Source organism: Equus przewalskii, chromosome 11 (assembly GCF_037783145.1).
Source record: "Equus przewalskii isolate Varuska chromosome 11, EquPr2, whole genome shotgun sequence".
In the NCBI taxonomy this organism is placed as follows: Eukaryota; Metazoa; Chordata; class Mammalia; order Perissodactyla; family Equidae; genus Equus; species Equus przewalskii.
In genome coordinates, this window is record NC_091841.1 from 11,652,469 (window position 1) to 11,679,856 (window position 27,388).

At 44.4% G+C, this 27,388-nt stretch overlaps 1 protein-coding gene and 1 long non-coding RNA gene across 2 annotated transcripts in view; one reads left to right on the top strand and one right to left on the bottom strand.

Moving 5' to 3' along the window:
• LOC139074469 (uncharacterized) lies at positions 1-5,696 on the bottom strand. Its single transcript, XR_011524105.1, has 2 exons — positions 5,566-5,696; positions 1-1,450 (listed from the first exon to the last, which is right to left on the bottom strand). It is a non-coding gene; the product is annotated as an uncharacterized lncRNA (long non-coding RNA).
• Positions 5,671-27,388, top strand: part of DDB2 (damage specific DNA binding protein 2) — a 24,007-nt gene continuing 2,289 nt past the window's right edge. Inside the window, exons 1-7 of the mRNA XM_008543244.2 lie at positions 5,671-5,803; positions 6,956-7,092; positions 7,471-7,662; positions 24,858-25,003; positions 26,325-26,424; positions 26,516-26,693; positions 27,021-27,163. Coding sequence (XP_008541466.2) covers positions 5,677-5,803; positions 6,956-7,092; positions 7,471-7,662; positions 24,858-25,003; positions 26,325-26,424; positions 26,516-26,693; positions 27,021-27,163 — 1,023 coding nt within the window. The 5' untranslated portion in view covers positions 5,671-5,676. The remainder of the gene's footprint in view (positions 5,804-6,955; positions 7,093-7,470; positions 7,663-24,857; positions 25,004-26,324; positions 26,425-26,515; positions 26,694-27,020; positions 27,164-27,388) is intronic.

Below are 27,388 nucleotides of genomic sequence, written 5' to 3' on the forward strand. Positions count from 1 at the left end.
TATGTCTTATCTCCTTCTGCTTTTTTTTTTTTTTTTTTTTTTTTGCTGAGGAAGATTCACCCTGAGCTAACATCTGTTGCCAATCTTCTTCTTTTTGTATCTGTGCCACCACAACAGCGTGGCCACTGACAGACAAGTGGTATAGGTTCGTGCCCGGCAACTGAACCCAGGCCACCAAAACAGAATGTGCTTAACCACTAGGAACTTAACCACTAGGCCACTGGGGCTGGCCCTGCCTCACTCTTATAAGGACACTTGCCACTGGATTTAGGACCTACTTGGATAATCCAGGATGATCTCATCTTAAAATCCTTAACTAGGGGCTGGCCCTGTGGCCCAGTGGTTAAGTTCATATGCTCCACTTTGGTGGCCCAGGGTTTCCCTGGTTCGGATCTTGGGTGCAGACATGGCACTGCTCATCAAGCCATGCTGAGACAGCATCCCACATAGCACAACCAGAAGGACTTACAGCTAGAATATACAACGATATACTGGGGGGGGGGGGGGGCTTCAGGGAGAAGAAATTAAAAAAGATTGGCAACAGATGTTAGCTCAGGTGCCAACCTTTAAAAAGAAAATCCTTAACTGCATCTACAAAGATCCTTTTTCTAAATAAAGTAACATTCAGGTTCTGGGGCTGGGGATGTGGACATATCTTTTCAGGGACCACCATTCAACCCTCCACACCGAGCTAGAGGCAGCCACGGCTCTTAGCCTTGGAAATCTAGTAAAATAATTTCTTGAACTTAAACAGCAGGCTGTCTTTCAGAGTTTTTCTTCATCCAGTTTCACAAATGTGTCTCCTTGCAGAATGGATCTGCAGCCTAAATGCTGCCAACACAAATGTGGCTTTGTCTTCTAGACTGCCTATAATTATGACAAAACTCTCAGATTCCGGGGCCTTGTGACACAGGGATAGCCCAGCACAAAGCGGAATGGACAGTAAACACGTCTGCGAGGACGCCCATTCAGAGCTGGGAGTGTTGGGCAGGACGTGTGTGGATGTGTACAGATACCTCCCCCCGCCCCCAGGCCATTGGCTTCGCCCCTAAGCACACAGTTACCCAGGCAGCCCACTGCCGTCCTCTACAGGAAGAAACTTCGCTGAAGTTCCTTGGGTGAGTTTTTTGTCACACACTCCTGGAGTTACAATGTCACAGTAGGGACTGGAGCCGAAGCAGGGCAGTGGAGAGGGGAGCAGGAAGAGTGGAATGTGAAGGGAGGTAAATGCAGTCGCCCAGGTCCCAGCTAGCTTCTGACTCCTCCACTCACAGGGAAACGGCTTGGCTAACACAGAGAGAAGCATTTTTATTTCTGCCACTTGGGATTTCTGCAGTCCTTGGAAGAGACCTCTGATGTCAGATGAGTAGAAGGCACTGCCGGAACCAAACCCCTGGTTTCTGATCCTTGGGTCCCGCTCCTTCCATGATGGCTGTCTGACTGCAGAGAACTTGAGAACAGCTAAGAGCTCTGTCAACACCTTTATCAGAACTTATCAGTAAATACCATATTGCCAGGAGATTACATAACAACTTCTATTTGTAGAACGCTTTACAGTTTGCAAAACACTTTCGCATATATGATTTCAGGACTCTGGCAATTGCCCTGCAAATCTGGCTGCCTGGAGAAGCTTCCTGGCATCCTGTACCTATGGTATTTCATGACAGGATATTGATTTAGTCTGTGGATGGTGCCTCATCCCCCAAAGCAAAGACTGGGGGGGGATTGTATTTACACAGCTGTGTGATACTTCCAAAGCTACCCCAAATTGTATTTTGGAAAATGGATACTATTCCCAGAGGGTAGGAGTCATGAATTCGTTTAGCATTATTATGAATTTACTCATACTTGGGCATTTAAATATGTACTGGAGACGCCAAGCATCAAGGACTCTGGATGCTGCATTCAGTCTGTTTCCAATCCTTTAGGAGAAATTGAAACTTCAGCTCTTTGCAAGCGCTGCAGAATCCTTGAGGCTGTCATTTGCAAACCACGGGATGCAGTCAGTGTGTGTGGGAAGCCCGCACACCATCCAAGTGGATTATGAGTGGTTTTGCAGACTCAGCAGAGCGTTTGGATCCATAGACAACTTGATCAGAATCGGAATCATGTACGAGCCTGCACCAGGAAAATGCTTTCTACTAGATGGAAACTTCCCACGAGGAGGCCAGAGTTGAAAGCAGTCGCTGGTTTCTGCGGCTTTAAGAGCAAGTCACAGAATCACAGATTTTAAAACCGGAAGGGGGGGCCGGCCCGGTGGCACAATGGTTAAGTTCACACGTTCCGCTTCTTGGCAGCCCAGGGTTCGCCAGTTCAGATCCTGGGTGCGGACACGGCACCGCTTGGCAAAAGCCATGCCATGGTAGGCGTCCCACATATAAAGTAGAGGAAGATGGGCACGGATGTTAGCTCAGGGCCAGTCTTCCTCAGCAAAAAGAGGAGGATTGGCAGTAGTTAGCTGAGGGCTAACCTTCCTCAAAAAAAAAAAACAAACCTGGAAGGGATCTGAGCAACCACCTAGTCTCTTCCCTTCATTTTATGACGAGGCAACTGAGGCACAGAGAAGGGACATGATGAACCCACAGTCTAAGAACAATGCTCTTTCCACTGTACTATATTATCTGTTCCAGAAAACACCTAAGCCACATATTGTTTTGCAGATCAAAGAAAGTGGCATTATTTAGGGTCATGCTCATGGTCTGCCCAGCACAGTGTGAACACGAGACCTTGATCTGCTTCATCAGCAGCTTTTGAATGAACTGCCTTGTGATGCCTTACGTCAAAAGTAGTCATAGATAGAACCCGAACACCTCTAAACAGGGTTTCACCGCACAGCCTCTCCATGGCATGACGCCGGAGCTATGCTGTGCCTTCACCTCATTTTCAGATTAGCAGCATCAAAAAATATGTATTAAATGCTTTTGTCCACCTGCACCTGATGGCTCATCAGATGGGAATGGATGACATGAGGTCCCTAGGCAGCAGTTTGCTGGTGAAACAAACCAAAACTGAAGGTAAGGATGCCCCAAAGCACAACTTGAAACGAAGGCGGGTTTCCACTGCTCACACCTGGTTTTGTGACTCCATCACGGAGAACTCCCCAATCCTAAAAACGGATTCTGGAGAAGCCTGGCATGAAGCAGAACCTGTCCTTTGCTCTTGAATCCATCATGGCTAATTATTGCCACCCTGCCTTGCCATTTCCTGCTCTTTGCCTGGAATGCTCCCCCCCCCCCCCACTCCCCTCCCACAATCTCTCAAGATTCAGCGTAAGTGTCACCTTCTCGGGGAAGACTTCCCGAACACTTGTCCCTTTGTTAACCCATTCCAAGCTGAGTGAAAGTGTCCTTTTCTTATGCCCCCTGGCCCACCAGAACTCAGTGCTTCCCTTCTCACTAAGCTTATCACACTCAACTGTAGCTGTAGTTTACTTGTCTATTAAAAGGCACACTCCATAATGCAACGAGCATTTTTTTCATTTCAGCATTCCCTTTGACTGGAATGATGCCAGGAACCGAGTAAGTTTTTGGTAAATGTCAGGAGAGTGAAGGAAATTTGAATTCTGCCTGCGGTTCAACACCCTCCTTTATCTGATCTCTGTCACTTTGCACAGATCCTCAATGTGAGCAATTTTCTCCTCTTCAGGCTGCCTCCTACCCTACTCATAAATGTCAATGCTCCCAAGCCAACACCATCAGGGACACTCCTGTAGCTGAACTTTGGGTCTCTTGCTCATTGCAACAGAGGATGCCTGCCACCGGCAACGGTGGACATCTCTGTAAGAAGGTATTAGAAAGAACTGACAGGATTGGCTTGTGTTAGAGGATCTGGATAAGAAGTGGGGCTTTGTTCTGGATGGGAAGCTGCCAGGAAAAGGAGGTAATTCTATAATTGGGTATCAATATATCTTACCTATAAGGTGGGAGGAATGAAGCTAAAGCCAAAGCTATGATTGGCAAAGAATCTGCAGTCATTCATATTAGTCAAAATAATAGGGAGATGCTTGGTCATTTTTGTGGTCTGGACAATGTTCATACTTTTGCCCGTGTTCAGACATGACTGATCACGTTTTTGTTGATCTATCACGGTCACAGAATGCCCTTGTCTGGGGTTGATATTCTGTGAAATTGTTTACTTCGACGGAACATCAGGGCCTAGCTAATAGTACCAGCCCAGCTGCCAAATGCCACGGGCTGCTTTTTTCTTTCTCATAACCCACACCCATTCCTTGTATCAAGCTGTTTCTCCTCCTAGGATACTCTCCCTCCCCCGGGCAACTCCAAGAAATCCCATCCTCCCTGTGAGGCTTTCTTAAACACTTCTTTCTCCACTGGATTATCTTTTCTGAATGCATCTAAAAGTCTTGGTTGGTATACCACAGTTTGGTACTCAACTGTGTTCTCTCTCGAATTGTTTGACTTGTTTCACATGCATTTATTCTCTTCTCAGTACATTGTAAATCTTTTAGAGGCAAAGTCCTTTCTTGTCCTTCGAGATCCCCCAGAACTGAGCACGCTGCTGAGGTGAAACTATTGGCCGGTCTGAGGAACGAGGCCAGCTTGCTTCTGTAACACAGCCCTGAAAACACAGCTACAGGCCAGCAGGGGAGAACCCACCAACTGGGCTTTCCCGCTGGTGGCTGCCCTTTCTAACACTCTGAGCCCATCTTCCCATCAAGGAAGCATTTTCCAATTTTAGTTTTGGAGCATTCATTTCTTTCCAAGAGTTATCTTTGTAACTGTCTTCCACCCCATCTGTCTGAAGGTCCTTGAGTGCAGGATCTATCATTTAGGCATTTTTGTCTCCTCTCACGCTCCCAAAGCGCCTGGTACTGGGCTTAGCGGGTGGAAAGAAAGGACCAGCAGTCCCCAACCAATCCCAGCTCCTGCCTGGCTCGTCGCAGAAAGTGGGGTGCATCCGAACTGTTCCCTGTCGGGCTACCCAGGAGGCTGGCTGCCTTGGCCTTTGACTGAAGTCAGGGCACAAGACCTCAGCCGGCTCGGTTAGCCACACGCCTCCAGCCCATCACTGCTCCAGGCTGCTCCCTAGGCAGACAGTCAGCAGGTTTGGTGAAACCTTAAAAAGGTGCGCATTTCAACCACTCTCTACAGAACAGCTGAGATTCGACGGAGCTGGAGAGATAATAGCACTACTTGACACCGAGGGTAAAGCTGGCCGACGAGAAGCGGCGAGCTTTCTCCAGAGCCGCCTCTCTCGAAGTGTATTGGATTAGCCAATCACAAAGCCCGAGCGGGCGTGACGGCCAATTGGAAGGTAGAGAAGGCGGAGCCGAAGCCTTGATTGGCACCCGGTCTCCAGAGGCCCCCCAGAGGCCTGGCAGCGCCTCAGCTGCAGCGGCTTCAGGTTGGGTGCCCTGGCGCTGGCGGCCATCTTTCTTTCTGGCAGGTCAGCTGACTTGGACCCGCTCGAGCCCAACACGTAGGCGGTAGATCATTTCTCCAGGGAGCGGGTGAGCCCCTCCCCTCGCACACTTCCCGTCTCTCCGCGCGCGCCCCCGCCTTCCCGGTGAGCCTGTTTGGCGGGAAGTTGGCTTAGTTGGCCTACCTGTGGCTCAGCGGGTTCTCTGGTGCCCGCCTTGTTTCTCCCCAGAGGCGTCTCAATCCTCCCTCCATGATCTCGGCATAGAGCATAGTACCCCTTCGCACGGAGGACGCGATGGCTCCCAGGAAACGTCCAGAAACCCAGAAGACCCCCGAGATGGTTGTGCGCCCCAAGAGCAAGAGGAGCAGGAGCCCCAGGGAGCTGGAGCCCGAGGCCAAGAAGCTCTGTGCGAAGGGCCCCGGTACTGCCTGCGCCTGCTGCTTTCATAATGCTGCCATGTGGGGTTCTCACGCAGGAGGCTGAGTGGGGGATGGGTGCTTCTAAATTCCTCAAGCTGTCCCGAGTGATGGACGCCTCAGGCTATGCATTTTGTCTGCAGGTCCTTCGACACCATAGAGCTTGGGCTTCCCCCCCTCAGGTGATGGGAAGAGGCAGATGAGCTCCATTACAACAGACACAACGGACTTTGCAAATTCCCTGTTTGTTCCGGGATTTTTACACACTGAGGACCACTTAAAATAACCCTCCCGTGCCTAGTGGTGTGTGTGCGCTGAATTTCGATAGTCACGCTTGTTAGCTGTATGTCGTTGGTTTCAGCTGTGGGAGCCCTCAATTTCCTTCCTTCCTTCCTTCGAAAACTCCGTCTCTGGGATTTGTCCGGGCTTGAACCTGGGGCTGTAAGGAGGGTGAGGAACTCAAAAGACCGGAGCAGGGGGTTGTTGATGAAGTGGGTTTTTGTCCATGAGAAGGAAGACTTGGTTGTCAAGAGGCTGGATTCATAGAGATCAGACCCTCAAATACATGTTGGTAATCCAGACTTGCTTTATTCCTATTCTAGGTGCATCTGCCTCCCCCAAAAGTAGCTTGGTTAATTGAGGCGTGCCAGGTCCTGTGGTTCCTGCTGGTTTTCAGGAGAACAGATTGGACTTGGGGCCACCAACCAGTCACCTCTACATTTTTTTAATATAGGATTTAAAGACACTGCTTTTTCCAAACAGTCACTTCTACTATGCTGTCCTAAAAATCTTTTTATTGTGCATTTTATGTGATTTTAAAATTGTCACCCAACCCGATCATGAGTTTTCCAGCCCAAACTGGGAAGAGTTCTGTAGTCTACTTTGTGTGTTTCTTTGACTCATTTCTCAGGAACCCTGCAAGATCGTATTTAATTTCACTTCAAAATGACTATTTCGGGGAGTGTTTGGGAAGAGGCTGCATCCCCACTGACTATTTTTTTCTCGTGCTGGGTGAGACTGAGCCGGCCATGGAAAGGGAGGTGATGAGAGAGGTGGGCTATGTTGAATGAAGCAGCAGACTTGCTTTCTGGGATTTCAGCAGAAAAACCTTTCTTGAGTGAGATTGGAGAGGAAAATGTGTTTGTTCTGCTTGGCAGGTTCCAGCAGAAGACTTGACTCAGGCTGCCTTTGGGCGGAGTTGGCTAGCCTGCAGGTCCCGCCACTGTGCAGCAGCATCGTCAGGGCCCTGCACCAGCAGAAGCTGGGCAAAGCTTCCTGGTCATCCCTACAGCAGGTGAGGCGTTTCCTGGCTGAAGTCCGCAAGGGTTTGCGTGGTGCCTTTTACTATTGGATGCTCCAGAATTGGATGCTGGGTTGGTTCGGTCAGTTGTCAGAGTGGTCAGATCACCCTCACCTTGGTGACTGGCCACCTGGCCACTTGGCCAGGTAGAAGTCCTGTGCCGTAAAGGTCCCAGCTGGAATGTACTCTCCTCCTTCCGTTCCAAGATTAGTGCATGTACTTTGTAAATATTTTCATGCACAGAACCAGGCAGTTAGTTTTCCTTTGGTGGGAGGACTTGGCCCGAGGGCTCCTCTACGCAGGAGGTGGAGATTGGCAATTTACCCAGGACTTGGATTCTAATTCATCTTAATTCTCTTCTCTCTGTGTCAGGGTCTCCAGCAGTCCTTTTTGCGCTCTCTGGCTTCTTACCGGATATTCCAAAAGGCTGCCCCCTTTGACAGGAGGGCCACATCCTTGGCGTGGCACCCAGCTCACCCCAGCACCCTGGCTGTGGGTTCCAAAGGGGGAGATATCATGCTCTGGAACTTTGGCGTAAAGGACAAACCCACCTTCCTTAAAGGGGTGAGCAGTTCCCTGTGCCAGACGATCGTGCTGCGGAAGGGTTTGTTGAAGGAATGAAAAGCCATCCAGTAACAAAGAGAGGATTAGGATCGAAAGTAACCGTGGGTATTTTCAAACAAGTAAATGGTTAGGAGACTCAAATTTTTATTGAATGCCTGCCCTTAATACATTAGAAAGTGTAAGACATTGATCATCCTCCAGTAAGTCACCACGTGGAATAGAATCTAAGCCCCTTCTTACGTCCTTGACCTTGATCCTTGTGCCACTGTCTTTCCTCACTTCCTATGCTTTAGCCATACTAGCTATTTCTGTTCCTGAAACTGAGTCTTTGCACTTGCTGTTCCCTTTGGATTGCTCTGTCTTTTCTCATGGCTGGCTCCCTCTTACCAGTCATGTCTGAGCTCAAGAGACTTTTTCCAAAAGATTTTCACTGATCACTCTGCCTACAGTAGCCCCCACCCCACCCAGTCAGTCCCTATCTCATTACCTGCTTCTCTTCCCCTGCAATGTTTATCAATATCTAGAATGTTTTACTTATTTGTATATCTTTGTCCACTGGAAAGTAAGCTCTGTGATGGTAGGGACTTTGGCTTTCTGGTTCACCACTGTACCCCTACTGCCTAGAACAATGGCCTGGAATAGCTGCTTTCTACTTGCTGAATGAATGAGGGGCTTGAAGTGTTACTGGGTAGATGGGATGTATACATACGAGATAACTAGCAGTACAGTTGTGAAATGCTACAGAACGCAAGAGAAGGAAGAACGTCTTGCGAATTCGAGTTGATAGAGAAGGCTTCATGGATGAGTGAGGAGTCAGGGAGAACACTATTTAGACAAGTGGAAAGAAGAGGGGAAAAGGAGAGTGTGTTTGGGGCAAGGTTTGGCATAGAGCTTTTTAGGGCTGGTCTTAATTGTGCTAGTGTTTATCATCAGTTCCTGAGGGGTGAGGGTGTTGACTCCTTCATCAAGGAGAAGACCCTTAGCTTGCCCAGCGGGGGGCTGATCTTGGAGGGCTGTGCAGTCACGCTTCACTTAATGACGGGGATGCATTCTGAGAAATGCATTGTTAGGCGATTTCGTCATTGTGCAAACATCATGGAGCGTACTTATACAAACCTAGGTGGTATAGCCTACTACACACTTAGGATACGTGGTGCTAATCTTATGGGACCACTGTCATATACCTAGTCCGTCACTGACCGAAATGTCGTTATGTGGCACATGACTCTACTGTGAAAAGTGATGCTCTGGGTTTAGAGCCACAAACTCGCCTGCCAAAAGAAGCCAAACAGATAAAAGAAAAGAATCATGTAGGGGGTGGGGTTGGTGGTAAACTGGAGAGGATTGATATGCAGGAATCTAGGTCCTGTGGTATGAGATCTGATTCTTTTCAAATGAAGCCTGAAATCCTGAATTTTTACATGAAATCTTCTGATTTTTTAAAATTGTGATGAAATACACATAACAAAATTTACCATCTTAACCATTTTTAAGTGTATAGTTCAGTGGCATTACATACATTCACTTTCTTGTGTAACCAGTCTCCAGAACTTTTTCATCTTGCAAAAGTGAAACTCTTTACCCATTAAATACTAACTCCCAGTTTCTTCCCCAACTCAGCCCCTGGCAGCCATTCTTTTATTTTTTTCATTTTTTATTGCGGTAACATTGGTTTATAACATTGTATCAATTTCAGGTGCACATCATTGTATATTTCAATTTCTGTGTAGGTTGCATCATGTTCACCAGCCAAAGACTGATTACCATCCATCATCACACATGTGCCTAATCACCCCTTTCGCCCTCTTCCCTCCCCTTTTCGCCTCTGGTAACCACCAATCCAGTCTCTGTCTCTATGTGTTTATTTGTTGTTTTTATCTTCTACTTATGCGTGAGATCAAATGGTATTTGACTTTCTCCCTCTGCCTTACTTTGCTTGGCATAATACCCTTAAGGTCTGTCCAGGCTGTCCCAAATTGGCCAGATTTCACTGTTTCTTATGGCTGAGTAGTATTCCATCATGTATATATACCACATCTTCTTTATCTGTTCATCCCTTGATGGGCACCTAGGTTGCTTCCAAGTCTTGGCTATTGTGAATAATGCCCTGGCAGCCATTGTACTTTCTGTCTCTCTGATTTTGACTACTCTAGGTATCTAAGTGGAATTGTACAGTATTTGTTCTTTTGTGACTGGCTTATTTCACTTAGCATAATGTCCTCAAGGTTTATCCATGTTCTAGCATGTGTCAGAATTTCCTTCCTTTTCAAGGCTGAATAATATTCCACTGTATGTGTATACCACATTTTTCTTATCCATTCCTCTGTTGTTGGACACTTGGGTTGCTTCCACCTTTTGGCTATTGGGAATAATGCTCATATTAACACAGGTATATATCTCTTTGAGTCCCTGCTTTCAGTTCTTTTGGGTATATACCCAGAAGTGGAATTACTGGGTCATATGGTAGCTATTTTTAATATTTTGAGGAACCACCATACTGTTTTCCCGTGGAGGCTGCACCATTTTACAAAAGCGCACAAGGATGTCAATTTAAAATATCTTGATTTGTAATGTTGGGAACGAAATAAGATTAAGCATGCTCTGCAGCTAAACAAAACATCTGTGCACTGGATTCCGCTTCAGCTCACTGTTTGTCCGTCTCTGCTTTAGAGGTAGAAGAGGCCAAGGGTGTTCCCAGGATGAGTTCTCTTAAGCGGAGAATTTGGAGAGCAGCCCATCAGAAAAGGCCAGTTCAGACAGGCTCGGAGATTAGGACTCAAGATATGAGATGAGTGTTCAAGAAAACAAGTGCCTGGAGCCAGAAGAAAGGCAGCCGGCGGAGTGCTGTGGCCAGAGCTCGGTGGGCTTCGTGCCCAGCTGGTGAGACAGGCGACCGCCAGGAGGAGCAGCTTTACATTGAAATCGATCCAGAGCTCAGGCAGGAGATTTGTTTTTTCTAGCAATCTAGGAGGAGATAGTAATAGAGAGATTTAAGAAGTAGCCTACGGGTGTCCTAGGGGAAGAGCCCCCTGACCAAAAGGAGAAGGACAGCTGCTTTGAACTTGTGCCTGGGGAGGCTGCTTTTGGTTTCCATTGCCCTTTATTATAACATGCATTGGAGTAAAGTTTCTTTTTTTTTTTTTTTTTGAGGAAGATTAGCCCTGAGCTAACTACTGCCAGTCCTCCTCTTTTTTGCTGAGGAAGACTGGCCCTGAGCTAACATCCGTGCCCATCTTCCTCTACTTTATATGTGGGACGCCTACCACAGCATGGCTTGCCAAGCAGTGCCATGTCTGCACCCGGGATCCAAACTAGCGAACTCCGGGGTGCCGAGAATCGGAACGTGCAAACTTAACCGCGCGCCACTGGGCCGGCCCCTGGAGTGAAGTTTCTCACCCCGTTGTGGAGATCGTTCTGGGCAGTTGAACTTTGTGACTGGCAGGAAGCTAGGTTGGAGCAGAAGGAGGGTGAGGTGCTCTGGAGACCTGTCTGTTTTTTACTCCCAGATACTGACAGCCCAAGGTTGATTTGAGACCGGTGACAGGGGGAGTAGCAGTGCCTCATTTTGTCACTTCTTGAGTCATCTGACCTTGGCTCTGATCTTTACATCTTTCAGGCTCTTGGCGAGGGAACATGTATTACATTTCCAAAATGAAGATACCTTTATTTTATTCTCATTATAAAAATGATCTGTGCTTATCATAAGAAACTTAAACAATACAGAGAAAAGTATAAAGAGCAGAGTAGATATTACCTGAAGTCCCATTTGGGGCATCTTTCTGTGTGTGTTTACACTGTTACATACACCCGTACTTCTACTTGAATTATTATGTAAATAGACTATCCTAGAATCTGTTGCGTTTTACTAATTATATCAGATATTCTTTTTTTTTTTTTTTTTTTTAAAGATTGGCACCTGCGCTAACAACCGTTGCCAATCTTAACTTTTTTTTTTCTGGTTTTTTCTCCCCAAATCCCCCTAGTACATAGTTGTCTATTTTAGTTGTGGGTCCTTCTAGTTGTGGCATGTGGGACGCCGCCTCAGCATGGCCTGATGAGCGGTGCCATGTCTGTGCTTAGGATCCGGACCGGTGAAACCCTGGGCCGTTGAAGCAGAGCGCTCAAATTTAACCACTCGGCCACGGGGCCAGCCCCTATATCAGATATTCTAGTTTACTCATATCGTACTGAGTGATGACCACTTAAAAACATCCTGTAATTTCCTTTTTTTGTAATGCCTTTGGTTTTGGTATCAGGGTAATGAAGACCTCATAAAAAGTGTCTGGAAATGTTCCCTCCTCTTGTATTTTCTGGGATAATTTGTGTAGCATTAGGGCTATTTCTGCCTTAAATTTTTCATAGGATTCACCCCATCTGGGCCTGTAGTTTTCTTTTTTGGAAGGTTCTTAACTATATATTCAATTTCTTTAATAGATATAGGGCAGTTTGGGTTATGTATTTCTTCTTTAATGAGCTTGGTAGTTTGTCTTTCAAGTAATTTGTCCATTTTACCTAAATTGTTGAATTGAGTGGCATAAAGCTGTTCATAGTATTCCTTAGCCTCCTTTAAATGTCTGTAGGATCTGTAGTGATGTCCCCCTCGTGTTCTTGATGGTGGCAATGTGTGTCTTCTCTTTTTTTTTGTTCCTGATCAGTCTTACTAGAGGTTTATCAAATTTAATGATATTTTCAAAGAACCAGCTTTTAGTTTCATTGATTTTCTCTATTTTTTTTCTGTTTTCTTTTTCATTGATTTTTCTTCTTTTGTTTTCTTTCCTATGCTTTGGATTTAATTTTCTCTTTTTCTTGTTTCTTAAGATGGAAATTTAGAATGTTTATTTGAGACCTTTTTTCTTATATAACCATTCAATGCTATAAATTTCTCTCCAAGTGTTTCTTTAACTGTATCGCATAGATTTTGTTGTGTTTTTGTTTTCGTTCAGTTCAAATTATTTTCCAAATTCCTTATCATTTCTTCTGTGACCAGTGGGTTATTCTGAAGTATATTGTTTCATTTCCAAATATTTGGGGATTGTTGAGATATCTCTGTATTGTTGATTTCTAGTTCAGTTCTGTTATGAACAGGAAACATCCAGTCCTTTTCCATTTTAAACTTGTTTTATGGCCGAGCATATGGACTGTCTTAGTGAACATCCCACGTGTGTTTGAAAAGAATGTGTATTCTGCTGTTTTGGGATGGATTATTCTCTAAATGTCAATTAGGTTAAGCTGATTGATAGTGTTATTCAAATGTCCTGTGTCCTTATTGATTTTCTGTCTTTTATCACTTATTGAGAGAGGAATATTGGAATCTCCAACTACAAAATTGTGGATCTGTCTATTTTCCTTTAGTTTTTGCTTAAAGCATTCAGAAACTCTGTATTAGGTTCTTACACATTTAGAATTATGTCCTTTTGATGATCTGACCCCTTTGTCATTGTGAGGTATCTCCCTTTATCCCTGGTAATATTTCTTTTTCTGAAGTCTTTGTTTGATATCTAGCTGTCTTATGATTAGTGTTTGTATGGTATATCTTTTTCCATCCTTTTATGTTAACCTATTTGTGTATTTGTATATAAAATGGGTTTCCTGTAGACAGCATTTTTAAAAAAAATCCAACCTTATAATCTATGCCTTATGCCTTTTTTTTTTTAAAGATTTTATTTTTCCTTTTTCTCCCAAAGCTCCCCCGTACATAGTTGTGTATTTCTAGTTGTGGGTCCTTCTAGTCGTGGCATGTGGGATGCCACCTCAGCATGGCCTGATGAGCGGTGCCATGTCTGCACCCAGGATCCGAACTGGTGAAACCCTGGGCTGTTGCAGCGGAGCGTGCAAACTTAACCACTCGGCCACAGGGCCGGCCCCTAACGTATGCCTTTTAATTGGAGCATTTGGACATTTACATTTAATATGATTATAAATATGATTGAGTTTAAATCTTTTATCATCTTGCTATTTCTATTTGTCCCATCTCTTTGTCCCATTTTCCTTTTTTTCTTGCCTTCTTTTTGGTTGCATACTTATTCTGATTCCATTTTATCTCCACTATTGGATTATTAGTTATACTTTTCTTCCTTTTTCTCTCTTTTAGTGTTTTCTCTTGGGTTTACGATATATGTCTTTAACTCATCAGAGTGTCCCTTCAAATATACCACTTCATTGTAAGTGGTATTGTAGGAATCTTACAACTATATATTTACTTTCATTTTCTTCCCTCTCTCCTTTCCTATATTTTACTTCTACACATATTATAAACCCCACAATACATTAATATTTTTGCTTTATGTGGTCAATTATCTTTGTTTTCTGTTAAATCTTTATTGAGATATAATTGATAAATGACAAACTGCACATATTTAAAGTGTACAATTTGATGAGTTTTGACATATGTATACAACTGTGAAACCATCACCACAATTCAAATAATGAATGTATTCATCACCCCAAAGTTTCCTCATGCCCCTTAATAGTCCATCCCTTTCTACCCTCTGTCCTGTACCCTGAGACCTCTTGATCTACCTTCTGTCCCTACTGATTAATTTGCGTTCTCTAGCTTTTGTATATATGGGGCGATACAATAAATACTCTTTTTTTTCCCCTGGCTTTTACTCAGTGTAATTATTTGAGACTCATCTACGTTTTTGTGTGTATCAATAGTTTGTTTTTCTTTGCGTAGTGTTCCAGTATATCAGTATACCACAATTTATTTATCTGTTCACCTGCTGAAGGACATTTGGATTTTTTCCGGTTATTTTTGGCTATTGCAAATAAGGCTGCTATGAACATTCATGTACAAGTCTTTGAGTGGATGTATGTTTTCATCTTTCTTGAGTAAACACCTAGTTGTGGATGGCTAGGATGTAGAGTGGGTGTCTTTTAAAGATATTTTTTAAAGAGAAAAAAATACTTTAGTATTTACTCACATATTTGCCATTTCCAGTGCTTTTCATTCCTTTGTATAATCTGGATTTCCTTTTGGTAACATTTTCCTTCTGCCTGAAGAAATTTCTTTGACCATTCTTATAATATAGGTTGGTTGGTGATGCATTTCCTTTTGTATTTTGAAAAAGTCTTTATTTTGCCTTTTTTCGGGAAGATGATTTAGCTGGGTATAGAATTCTAGGTTCACAGTTTTTTTTTTCCTTTTAGTACTTTATTTTTTTTATTAGTTTTTCTTTTTTTTGAGGAAGATTAGCCCTGAGCTAACGTCTGCTGCCAATCTTCCTCTTTTTGCTGAGGAAGACTGGCCCTGAGCTAACATCCTTGCCCATCTCCCTCTACTTTATACATGGAACACCTGCCACAGCATGGCTTGCCAAGCGGTGCCATGTCCGCACCTGGGATCTGAACTGGTGAACCCCAGGCTGCCAAAGCAGAACGTGCAAACTTAACCCCTGCAACACTGGGCTGGCCCCCACTCTTAGGACTTTAATGATGATTTCTGATGCAAAGTCTGCTGTCATTCTTATGTTCCTCTTTATGTGATTTTTTTTTTTTTCTGGCTACTTTTAAAAATGATTATGATTTGCTTGGTGTGTTTTTTCTATATGTTTCTTCTGCTTTGGGTTCATTGAGCTTCTTGGATCTTTCAGTTCATAGTTGTCATCAAATTTGGAAAAGTTGTGGCCATTATTCAGGACTGCAGGTAGTCCTCCCCATCCCCTTGTTTTCTGGGACTCCAATTACGTGTATGTTAGGCGACTGAGTATTAGCCTATAGGTCACTGACGTACTGGTTTTTTTTTTTTTTTTTGAGGAAGATTAGCACTGAGCTAACTGCTGCCAATCCTCCTCTTTTTGCTGAGGAAGGCTGGCCCTGAGCTAACATCCATGCCCATCTTCCTCCACTTTATATGTGGAATGCCTACCACAGCATGGCGTGCCAAGTGGTGCCATGTCCGCACCTGCGATCCGAACTGGCGAACCCCAGGCTGCCAGAAGCAGAGCGTGCGCACTTGACCACTGTGCCACTGGTCTGGCCCCGTCCTGTTTATTTTTTATTTTAATCTTTTCCCCACTCTCTCTCTTTCATTTTGCATAGCTTCTATTGCTGTGTCTCAAGTATACTGATCTTTACTCCTGTAATGTCTAATCTGCTGTTAATCCCATCCAATGTATTTTTCATTTCAGATACTGTATATCATCTCTAGAAATTTAATTTGGGTCTTTTTTTAATATCTTCCATTTCTCTCTTCATGTTCATTATCTTCTCCACTTTCTATAACATGGAGAGTATGTTCATAATAGTCATTTTAATGTCTTTGCTAATTCTATCATGTGTCACTTCTGAGTCTGTTTCTATTGATTGAGGTTTTTTCTGATTATCAATCATATTTTCTACTTCTTTGCATGCCTGGTAATTTCTCATTGGATGCCAGACATTGTGGATTTTACATTGTTGGATGTTGGATTTTGTTGTATTCTTCTAAATATTGTTGGCTTTGTTCTGGGATGCAGTTAAGTTACTTGTAATCAGTTTGATAACTCCAAGTCTTGCTTTTAAGCTTTGTTCATAGAGTTAGTGTCCTGTTGCCTCTACAACAAATTACCAGAGACTTAGTGTCTTAAAGCAGCGCCATTTTATTCTCTTACAGTTCTGGAGGTCCGAAGGCTGAAATCATTTTCACTGGACTCTGGTCATGGGGTTGGCAGGGCTGGTTCCTTCTGGAGGTTCTGAGGGGAGAATCCGTTTCCTTGCTTTTTTCAGCTTCTTGTGGCCACCTGAATTCCTTGGCTGTGGCTCCTTCTTCCATCTTCAAGGTGCGCCTCTCCAATTTCTGCTTCCCTCATCACATCACCTTCTCTTCTGACTCTTGATACATCCTGTATTCCTCTTATAAGGACCATTTTGTTTGTATCAGACCCACTCAGATAATCCAGGATAGTCTCTCCATCTCAAGATCTTAATTGAACCATATATGCAAAGTCCCTCTTGTTGTCTAGGGGAATGTTCACAGGTTCCATGGATAAGGCACGGCTATCTTGGGGGACCGTTTGTCAGTCTACCACAGTTAGCGTAGGTCCAAGGCAGCCTGTTGTCTAGCTGTAAATTGGTCTTACCCTGAGGCAATACCCTTCTGAGGACTCTATGCGATGATCTGTGTGTTAAGAATCTTCTCACTCTGGCTGGGGAGATTACAGACTGTTCTGAGGACTTCTCCTTCTCATTTCTGGTGTTTCTCTCCCCAGCCTTGGGGCATTTCCTCGTACACATTTACACATTAATACTTACCCAAAGGCTTGAGGGGAACCCTCTGAAAATCTCCCGAATGCTCTTTCTATGTGTCTCCCTCCTCCCCAGGCTTTTGCCCTGCAAATTCTTGCCATGGGTCTCCTCAACTCAGGAGACTGCTAGGCTGTTGGGTCCCCCCTCCCTGTGCTGCTTCCTGGATACTGTTTCCAGGCCGTAAGCTGGGCAATTGCAGCCTACCTCATTTCTTTCCCTCCTGTCTTGTGCTGCCTGTCGTCCAGTGTCTGAAAACTTAATTCATGTGTTTTGTCCAGTTTCTTAGTTATTTAAGGCAGAAGGCTGTATCTGATTTCTGATACTCCATCATGGTTGGAAGCAGAAATCCACACTTAGTAATTTTAATAGTTTATCTGAGGATTTAAAATTTTTTCTTACACAATCTGCTCATCTACAAATAATGAGAGTTTGATTTCTTCCTTTACCCATACTTCTTTTTTGCCTTATTTCCTTGGCAAAGACCTCTAGTACATTGTTGAATCTTGGCTGTAGCAGACATCCTTGTCTTGTTCTTGATCATAGAAGGCTTTTATATTATATCATTAAGTATGATTTCTGCTTTTTTTTTCTCCCCAAAGCCCCAGTACATAGTTGCATATCCTGGTTGTAGGTCCTTCTAGTTCTTCTATGTGGGATGCCACCCCAGCATGGCTTGATGAGTGGTGTGTAGGTCCGTGCCCAGGATTCAAACCGGCGAACCCCAGGCCACTGAAGCAGAGAGCATGAACTTAACCGCTACACCACTGGGCCAGCCCCTCTGCTACTTTTTATTGTGGTGAAATATACGTAACTTAAAATTTACCATTTTAACCATTTTTAAGTGTACAGTTCAGTGGTGGTAAGTACATTCATGTTGTCATGCAACCATCACCACCATCCATCTCCAGAACTTTTTCATCCTCCCCAAGTAAAACTCTGTACCCATTAGACAAGGATTTCCTGTCACCCCTCCCCCCAGCCCCACTGATCTGCTTTCGATCTGAATTTGACTATTCTATGTATCTCATATAAATGGAATCATGCAATATTTGTCCTTGTGTGTCTGGGTTCTTTCACTTAGTATAATGTTTTCAAGGTCCCTTCATGTTGTAGCCTGTATCAGAACTTCATTCCTTTTTATAGCTGAATAGTATTCCATTATATGGATACACCACATTTTATTTATCCATTCATCTATTGATGGAAATTTGGGTTGTTGCTGTTTTTTGCTATTGTGAATTCAGCTGCTGTGAATGTTGATGTACAAGTTTTTGCTTGAATACCTGTTTTCAGTTCTTTTGGTTATATACCTAGGAGCTTGTTTGTTTTTAAATATATTTTATCAGATTAAGTAAGTTTCCCTATTTAGTCCTAGTTTGCCAGAAGTTCTTACCATGAATGATAATTGAATTTCATCAAATTCTTTTTTGTATCTATTGAGGTCGGCATTTGACTTTTCCCCTTTATTCTGTGGTAAACTACACTGATTGGTTTTTGTTTGGTTGGTTTGGTTTATTAGTTATATTCCATTTTTTCATTTAAATTTTCTTTTTTTCCCACTTTTTAATCTTTATATCTCAGGCAAGTGATACTAGTTTTTAAAGAAATTGTGGTAAAAGCACATAACATAAAATTTACCATCTTAACCTTTTTTTTTTTTTTTGAGGAAGATCAGCCCTGAGCTAACTACTGCCAATCTTCCTCTTTTTGCTGAGGAAGACTGGCCCTGAGCTAACATCCATGCCCATCTTCCTCTGCTTTATATGTGGGACGTCTGCCACAGCATGGCTTTTGTCAAGTGGTGCCATGTCCACACCCAGGATCCGAACCGGCGAACCCTGGGCCACCGAGAAGCGGAACGTGCACACTTAACCGCTGTGGCGCCTGGCCGGCCCCATCTTAACCATTTTTAAGTGTACTGTTCAGTGGTGTTAACTGTATTCACATTGTTGTACAACAGATCTCTAGAACTTTTTCATCTTGTAAAACTGAAACTGTGTGTCCATTGAATAACAATTCCCCATTTCCCCCTCCCCCCAGCCCTTGGCAACCACAGTTCTACTTTCTATTTCTAAGTTTGAACTACTGTAGATACTTAACTACTTTAAGTTTTGATGGTCTTATGGTGGTTGTGTAGGGGGATGTTCTTTGTAGGAAACACACAGTAAAGCATTTGAGGGTAACGGAACATCATGTTGGCGGTTTATTATCAAATGGTTCCAGAACAGTGCTTTGTGCTATTCTTGCAACTTGTCTATGTATTTGAGATAGTTTGGAAACCAATTTTTTTTAAAACATTGATATTATTTCTTCCTTAAATATTTAGTATATTCACCAGTGAAGCCCTCAGGATCTGGAATTTATTTTGCAGGAAAGTTTTCAGCTGTGAATTCAGTCTCTTATAGAAGTCAGACTATTCAGATTTTCTCTTTCATCTTACATCGGTTTGGCAAGTTTGTATTTTTCTGGGAATTTGCCTGTTTCATCTAAATTTTCAAATTTATTGACATAAGATTTTATGATATCCTCTCATTATCTTTTAAAATGTCAAAGATTTATATTGATGTCCCTTTTTTCCATCCATTAGTGGGTATTTGTGCCTTCACATTTGTTCAGTCTGTCCCACCAGGGATTTATCGATTTTATGAGTCTTTTCATGGAACCAACTTTTGGCTTTGTTGATTCTTCTCACAGTTTATGTGTTTTCTTTTCATTAATTTCTTTTTTTTTTTTTTTTGGGAGGAAGATTAGCCCTGAGCTAACTGCTGCCAATCCTCCTCCTTTTCCTGAGCAAGTCTGGCCCTGAGCTAAGATCCGTGCCCATCTTCCTCTACTTTATATGTGGGATGCCTACCACAGCATGGCTTGACAAGCGGTGCCATGTCCGCACCCGGGATCCGAACCGGCCAACCCCAGGCTGCCAAAGCGGAATGAGCACACTTAACCACTGCGCCACCGGGCCGGCCCCATCGTTAATTTCTGTTCTTCATTTTTTTCTTCTACTTTCTTTGGCTTTAGTTTCCTGTTTTACAACTTCTTGAGATGGATGTTTGTCACTGATTTTAGCCTTTCTTCTTTGATTATGAATAATGCTGCTATGAGCACTTGTATACAAGTTTTTACATGAACGTAAATATTCATTTCTCTTGGATATATATGGAGAAGTGGAATTGCTGGGTCGTATAGTAACTTTATGTTTAATTGAGCAACTGGGCAACTGCTTTCCAAAGCGCTTGCACCTTTTGCATTCCCGCCGGCAACGTAGGAGGGCTTCACTCTGTCTGCATCTTTACCAACACTTATGGGTTTTTTTCCAGCTTTATTGAGGTATAATTGACAAAAATTGTACCTATTTAAGGTGTGTAACATGATGTTTTGATACACGTATATATTGCAAAATGATTACCATAATCAAGCTAATTAACACCCATCTCGTCACCTTTTGTGTGTGGGTGCTGAAAACGTGGAAGATCTACTCTCTTAGCAAATTTCAAATATGCAACACAGTGTTATTAACTGTAGTCACCATGCCCAACATTAGATCTCCAGAACTTATTCATTCTGCATAATGGAAACTTTGTATCCTTTGACCAACATCTCCCAATACCCCCAGCCCCCAGCCCTTGGCAACCACCATTCTGCTCTCTGCTTTTATGAGTTTGACTTTTTTTAGATTCCATGTATAAGTGAGAGCATGCACTATTTGTCTTTCTTTGTCTGGCTTATTTTACTTAGCATAATATCCTCCAGGTTCATCCATCTTGTTGCAAATGACAGGATTTCCTTGTTTTTGAAGGCTAAATAATATTCCATTGTATATATATGCCACGTTTTCTTTATTCGTTCATCAGTTGACAGACACTTGGCTTGTTTCCATATCTTGGCTGTTGTGAATAAGTCTGCAATGAACATGAGAGTGCAGCTATCTCTTTGAGATACTGATTTCATTTCTTTTGGCTATGTACGTAGAAGTGGGATGACTGGATCATATGATAGTTCTATTTTAAATTTTTGGAGGAACCTCCATGCTGTTTTCCCTAATGGCTGTACCAGTTTACATTCCCACCAACACAAAGGGTTCTTCTTTCTTCACATTCCTGCCAACACTTATCTTTTGTCATTTTGATAATAGCCATTCTAACAGGTGTGAGTGATACCTCATTGTGGTTTTGATTTGCATTTCCCTGATGATTATCCCTGATGTTGAGCAGCCTTTCATATACCTGTTGGCCATCTGTCTGTCTTCTTTGGAGAAATGTCTATTCAGGCCCTCTGCCCATTTTTTAATTGGGTTATTTGTTTTGTTGTTGTTGAGTTTTAGGAGTTCTTTATATACTCTGGATATTACCCCGTTATCAGATATATAGTTTGCAAATATTTTTCTCCATTCTGTAGGTTGTCTTGCCAACACTTGATATTGTCCATCTTTTTTTTTTTTTCCTCTTAAGATTGGCACCTGAGCTAACAACTGTGGCCAATCTTTTTTTTTTCAATCTGCTTTTTCTCCCCAAATCCCCCCAGTACATAGTTGTATATCTTAGTTGCAGGTCCTTCTGGTTGTGGCATGTGGGATGCTGCCTGAATGTGGCCTGACAAGCAGTGCCATATCCACGCCCAGGATCCGAACCAGTGAAACCCTGGGCTGCCACAGCAGAGCGCGCGAACTTAACCACTCGGCCACGGGGCCGGCCCTCCATCTTCTTGATTATAGCCATCCTAGTGGGTGTGAAATAGTGACTTCTTGTGGTTTTGATTTGCATTTCCTTAATGACTAATGGTGTTGAGCATCTTTTCATGTCCTACTGGCCATTTGTGTATCTTTTTTTTGGAGAAATGTCTATGTAAATCCTTCGTCCATTTTTTAATTATGTCTGTTTTTTTGTGTGAGGAAGATTGGCAACAGATGTTAGCGCAGGGCCAATCGCTAGCCCTGCGCTAACATCTGTTGCCAATCTTCCTCTTTTTGCTTGAGGAAGATTGTTGCTGAGCTAACATCTGTGCCAGTGTTCCTCTACTCTGCATGTGGGATGCCACCACACCATGGCTTGACGAGTGGTGTGTAGATCAACGTGCGGGGACCGAACCCATGAACCCTGGGCTGCTGAAGTGGAGCATGGGAACCTAACCACTCTACCATCAGATTGGCCACCTAATTAGGTCTATTTTTTCTTTTTTTTAAAGATTTTATTTTTCCTTTTTCTCCCCAAAGCCCACTGGTACATAGCTATATACTCTAGTTGTGGGTCCTTCTAGTTGTGGCATGTGGGACGCCACCTCAGCATGGCCTGGTAAGTGGTGCCATGTCTGCGCCCAGGATCTGAACCGGCGAGACCCTGGGCCACCGAAGCGGAGCACGTGAACTGAACCACTCAGCCATAGGGCCAGCCCCTGGGTCTACTTTTAAAGTATGTTAATTACAATTATTTTAAAGCCTGTGTTTAATAGCCCCCATATCTCGATCTCTTGTGAGTGTCCCTCAACTGTTGTTTTCTTCTCTGAATTATTGGTTATTTGGTCTCGCCTACCAATTTGCTGGATAATTTTAGATTCAATGTCAAATATTGTATGTGAAAACTTGTAGCAATAATTTACAGTTCGGAGCGGTATTGTTTTCCCTCAGAGAGAATGAATCTTTTCCCTTGGCAGGTAGGTAGGCTGAAAGCAGATCATGTTAATCTGATCAGAGATTGAAATTATTGGAATCTGGACTTCGGTCTTTGTGCGGGATGGTCTGTTTCTAGCCTGCTCTTATTTCTAGGGTGTCAGGGATGCTGACACAAAGCTGGATTTTCCCAATGTCTCTCCTCCTCGGCAGGTGTGAACTCCAGCCTTTGCCCCCGTGACCTATGAGACTGACAAAACCTCTGCTCGGCTTCTCAGCCTTTACGCCACCACTTTCTGCTCCGCTTCTGTGCAGTTCTCTTCTCTGCTCCTCAGCCACAGCTGTCTATCCTGCATATGCCTCCAGAGGATAAGCAGCTTCCCACGGTCGGGCTTACCTTTCTGCTTCTCTCTTCTCTAGGACCTTGGTCTTCAAGTCCTTGATGCCTCAGTAGCGCTCCGGTGACTTCAGAAACCTTTCTCTAAAGACATATATTTTATCTTCCTTTTCTAGTTGTTCTCGACAGTAGGTTGGCCTAACAAGCTAACCCACCAAGACTGGAAATCTCAATATATTCCTTTTTCGTATTTTGCCCAGGTTTTGTTCATCCTTCTCAGTGTAAGAGTTGGTCATAACCACTTAGTCCACACTTGTTAGAGGAACACTCGTGCAATTTAACTTGAAATGTTTATATAAGTGTTTATCACTAATGCTTTGACCAAGGGCCAGTCCTTTCCTTGGAGTAAGGGTCCCCTGATTAGGGTTCACCTGGTCTGACATAAACCACACCCTTAATGTATTCTTTATACGATCTCATTTCCATTTCCTTAAAGTGGAGACATAATTTTAAAGATATTTGTGAAGCCATCTTATTGTAGATTCTTTTACAATTTTTATTATTTCTCACCTTAATCATTTATAAGTATCTTACTCATGCTTAATTTGACAACTATTATTTTTAGCAACTCATTTTTTTTTTTTTAAAGATTTTATTTTTCCTTTTTCTCCCCAAAGCCCCCCAGTACATAGTTGTATATTCTTCGTTGTGGGTCCTAGTTGTGGCATGTGGGACGCTGCCTCAGCGTGGTTTGATGAGCAGTGCCATGTCCGTGCCCAGGATTCAAACCAACGAAACACTGGGCCGCCTGCAGCGGAGCGCGCAAACTTAACCACTCGGCCACGGGGCCAGCCCCTTTAGCAACTCATTTTTATCTGGTTTTTCCAAAGCATTCAACTTGGCTTTCATAGAAATAACGCTGGTCTTTCTTTTTGCATGTATTTCATCGGTTTCATTGAATTACATTTAATTAAATGTTTAAAGTTTAAGTGTTTAATTGTTTAATACATTACATGTAATTAAATTATATGTCTAATTAGATTACATAATTATAATGAAACATACAACTGGCTTATACGGGTTTAAGAACAAACACAACTAACCCTTGGAGCAGATTCTCTTACTGGCAGCAAGGATTTGGCCGACGAAGGGTGTCAGTTAGAACGTATTAGAGAGGGAATGGAGAGTGCCAGTTATTCTGTTGAGTGAGTTAAGTGAATGTCGTGGAAGAGGCTTGTAGGGGTCTGCGAGGCTGCGCTAGCAGCAGGACAAGGAAGCAGTGGAACGGGAGCTCTCGGGGACGCCAAGTTCTCAAACCAGTGCCGGCTACATAGGCAGCACTAAAGAAAGTTAACGCTGTCGGTGTTCTCATGACTCTCTTCATCATCATTGTCTGGGATGTCTGGAAGAAATAGGGAGGAGCTCAGATCTGACTCCTACCCTCCTAACCCAGCCACTGATGTGAGCTGAAGCTCTTCTAACATGAGGGCTGTGCGGTAAACCATGGGATATCCACACAGGGACTACTTCTCGGCGATAAAATGGGACGAGCTCTATAAACACAGCAACTTGGATGAATCTCAGGGCTTTATGCTTAGGGAAACGAAGGAAGGCAGTTTCAGAAGGTTGCACACCATATGATTCGTTTATATGACAGTCTCTAAAAGGCAAAACCATGGTGATGGAGACCAGATCGGGGAGAAGGTTGGAGGCAGGGTGGGACTACAGTGGGAGAACAGAACTGTTTTGCATAGTGATATGGTGGTGTTTATTCAAATCTACGCGTATGTTAAAATTCATAGAACTGTATACCAAAAACAACCAAATTTACTGTCTATTTATTTAAAAAATAAAACTAAAACCTTAAGAAATACAGGGCACCATGGAGAGCATCCTAATGTCTAGGTGTCTAAGCTGGCCTGGCCCAAGTGCCGCCTGCCTGGCTCTTCTGTTGGGGCAGAGTATGCGTACCCAGGCCTCATCCTCTTCCTGGGCCTCATCACTCACTGGCTTTTCTCTTCCTCGTGTTAGATTGGAGCTGGAGGGAGCATCACTGGGCTGAAGTTTAACCCTCTCAATACCGACCAGTTTTTCACCTCCTCAATGGAGGGAACAACTAGGCTGCAAGACTTTAAAGGCAACACTCTCCGAGTTTTTTCCAGCTATGACACCTGCAAGTGAGTAGTTTAACTAGGAGGGGAAAGGGCTTCCAGGCTCTCAGTGCAGTTCTGGTGAGAGCATCCAGGTCCCCTTTCTTTTACTCAGACTTGGCACAGGGAGGAAAGGAAAGGTGTTAGCCACTTTCCACCTTCCCTCTCTTTTCTCACACTCTTTCTTTAGCTCCTCTTACTCTGGTCCAGGCGGGTTACTGCTTCGGGGAGGGCTTCTGGAGCCTCAGCTCATCTCAGCGAGGGTAGGGCTGATGCTCTTCTGTACGTCATTCCTATATCAGACTAGACCTGGATGCTCACTAGACAAGTCAGCGTGGCGTTGGCCTAGAAAGCCGCCTAGAGCCTGGAGCAGGAACCAAGAACTTCAGATTTCATCCCCTACATTTGCAGGGCTGTAAGGACCCCACCAGCTTCTTGATGGAAGCTTGAATGGATAGAATCACAAAGCACCTTGGGCTCCCCAGGACCAAGCGGCTGGAGAAACTGCAAAATACTTGTCACTTTTATCTCTAGCCAGAGACACAACTGACTGCTCCCTAAGGGCCTGAGGGTGTGGGCGGCTAACACCGCATGTCATCCTGGGCTGCCCACAGCATAAGACACCTCCCGCAGTCAGGACAGGTGACTGGACAGATTCAGCTCCAAGTTACCCTTCCACAAGAAACCCTCCCTCTTAGAGACATTTGTAGGGGATACAAAAGGCAGTGTAGCAAGGATTTGAGGGTTTGAGAGAAAAAATGAGTCCGAGCTCTCCTGGCTGGGTATCTGGATCCCTGAAGCACCCCCAACCCAGTGCCTTGGTCCTCAGTCGTCTGAGGGCCAAAAGAGCAAGACAGATATTCTGGGTTGCGTGTGCTTTTTCCCCTAAATGCTCAGAAGGGGGCAGAAGTTCCTTTCTAGCCGGCTCTGAGGAACAAAACTGGGCAGTCCCTGTTTGGTGTGTCATCTTCTTTGGCTCACGAGTGGAGAGTGAAGGGAGGGAGCAATAAAGAATCCTTCTCGGAACCGGGGCGGTAGGGTTGTGGCTAGTGTGGGGACTTGCCGTGTGGCTCCGAGGCGTGGCTGCTTCAGGGACTCTTACTAGCCGAGGAGCCTGGGCCCAGCAGTAACTGGACAAATTTCTGAGCCCCATCACCCCCATCCGCTCTGTCTGGGTGGGAAGACATGCTGAGTGTTCCTCGCTGGGAGTCCATGGCAAGACAGTTATTCATTGATTCAACAAATACTGACTGAATGGCTACTCTGCGTTAGACGCTGGAGCTACAACAGTGCATAAATGGACCTTGCCTCTGTCCCCAAGATCTTACAGCACAGTCTTTCCCTCCAGCTTCTGGTTTTGCAGCCTGGATGTGTCTGCCAAAAGCCGAATGGTGGTCACAGGAGACAACGTGGGCCATGTGATCCTGCTGAACATGGACGGCAAGGAGGTGCGTTCTCTGCATCCCTGGCCCTCCTTTTCCCTCCCATACCCCCAGCCTCGGTTCTGTGCCCCACCTTGAACCGAGCTCTTCTCTGCAGCTTTGGAATCTGAGAATGCACAAAAAGAAAGTGACCCATGTGGCCCTGAACCCGTGCTGTGACTGGTTCCTGGCCACAGCCTCCGTAGATCAAACAGTGAAAATCTGGGACCTGCGCCAGGTTAGAGGGAAATCCAGCTTCCTCTACTCGCTGCCGCACAGGCATCCTGTCAACGCAGGTGTGATATACCAGACTTCGTCCTTCCTGCAGGCTGCCCACCTGACCGCTTCTAGGGTTTTCCCTCCAAGTGTAGAAGCCACTGGGTCATGCCTTGACCCCTGATAGCATCAGCCAAGCTGATGTTTTGGGACCTTTCTGACTCGAGCTGCCTCCATCAGCTGCTGAGTATCTAGAATGTTTTTGTTCACAGCCCAGATTCACCGCCTTCCTTCCACCCCTATGGAGAGGAGTGGGAGGGGGTGTGCCCTGCAAGAGAAGGCCTGCGAGGGTCCAGGACCCCAGGGGGCTGTGGTTTCTTCAGCTCAGGGGCTTTTCACTTTGCCAGCTTGTTTCAGTCCCGATGGAGCGCAGCTCCTGACCACTGACCAGAAGAGCGAGATCCGGGTTTACTCTGCCTCCCAGTGGGACTGCCCCCTGAACCTGATCCCACACCCTCACCGCCACTTCCAGCACCTGACGCCCATCAAGGTGAGTGATGGAAGGAAGAGCGTGATCGTGGGACAGTCGGTGGGGAGAGGGCAGACACAGAAGCCTTTAATCCCAGATCTCTTTCTGCCCTGACACAAAGCACTCTCTTATCCCCCGGCTCTTCTGCTCCTTTTGTCCCACTTCGGCAATCCCATCTGGCTGGGTTTGCTTTGTGTCCTTCTGATAAGCTATTTCTATCTTGAGCTATTTCAGCCCAGCCCCATC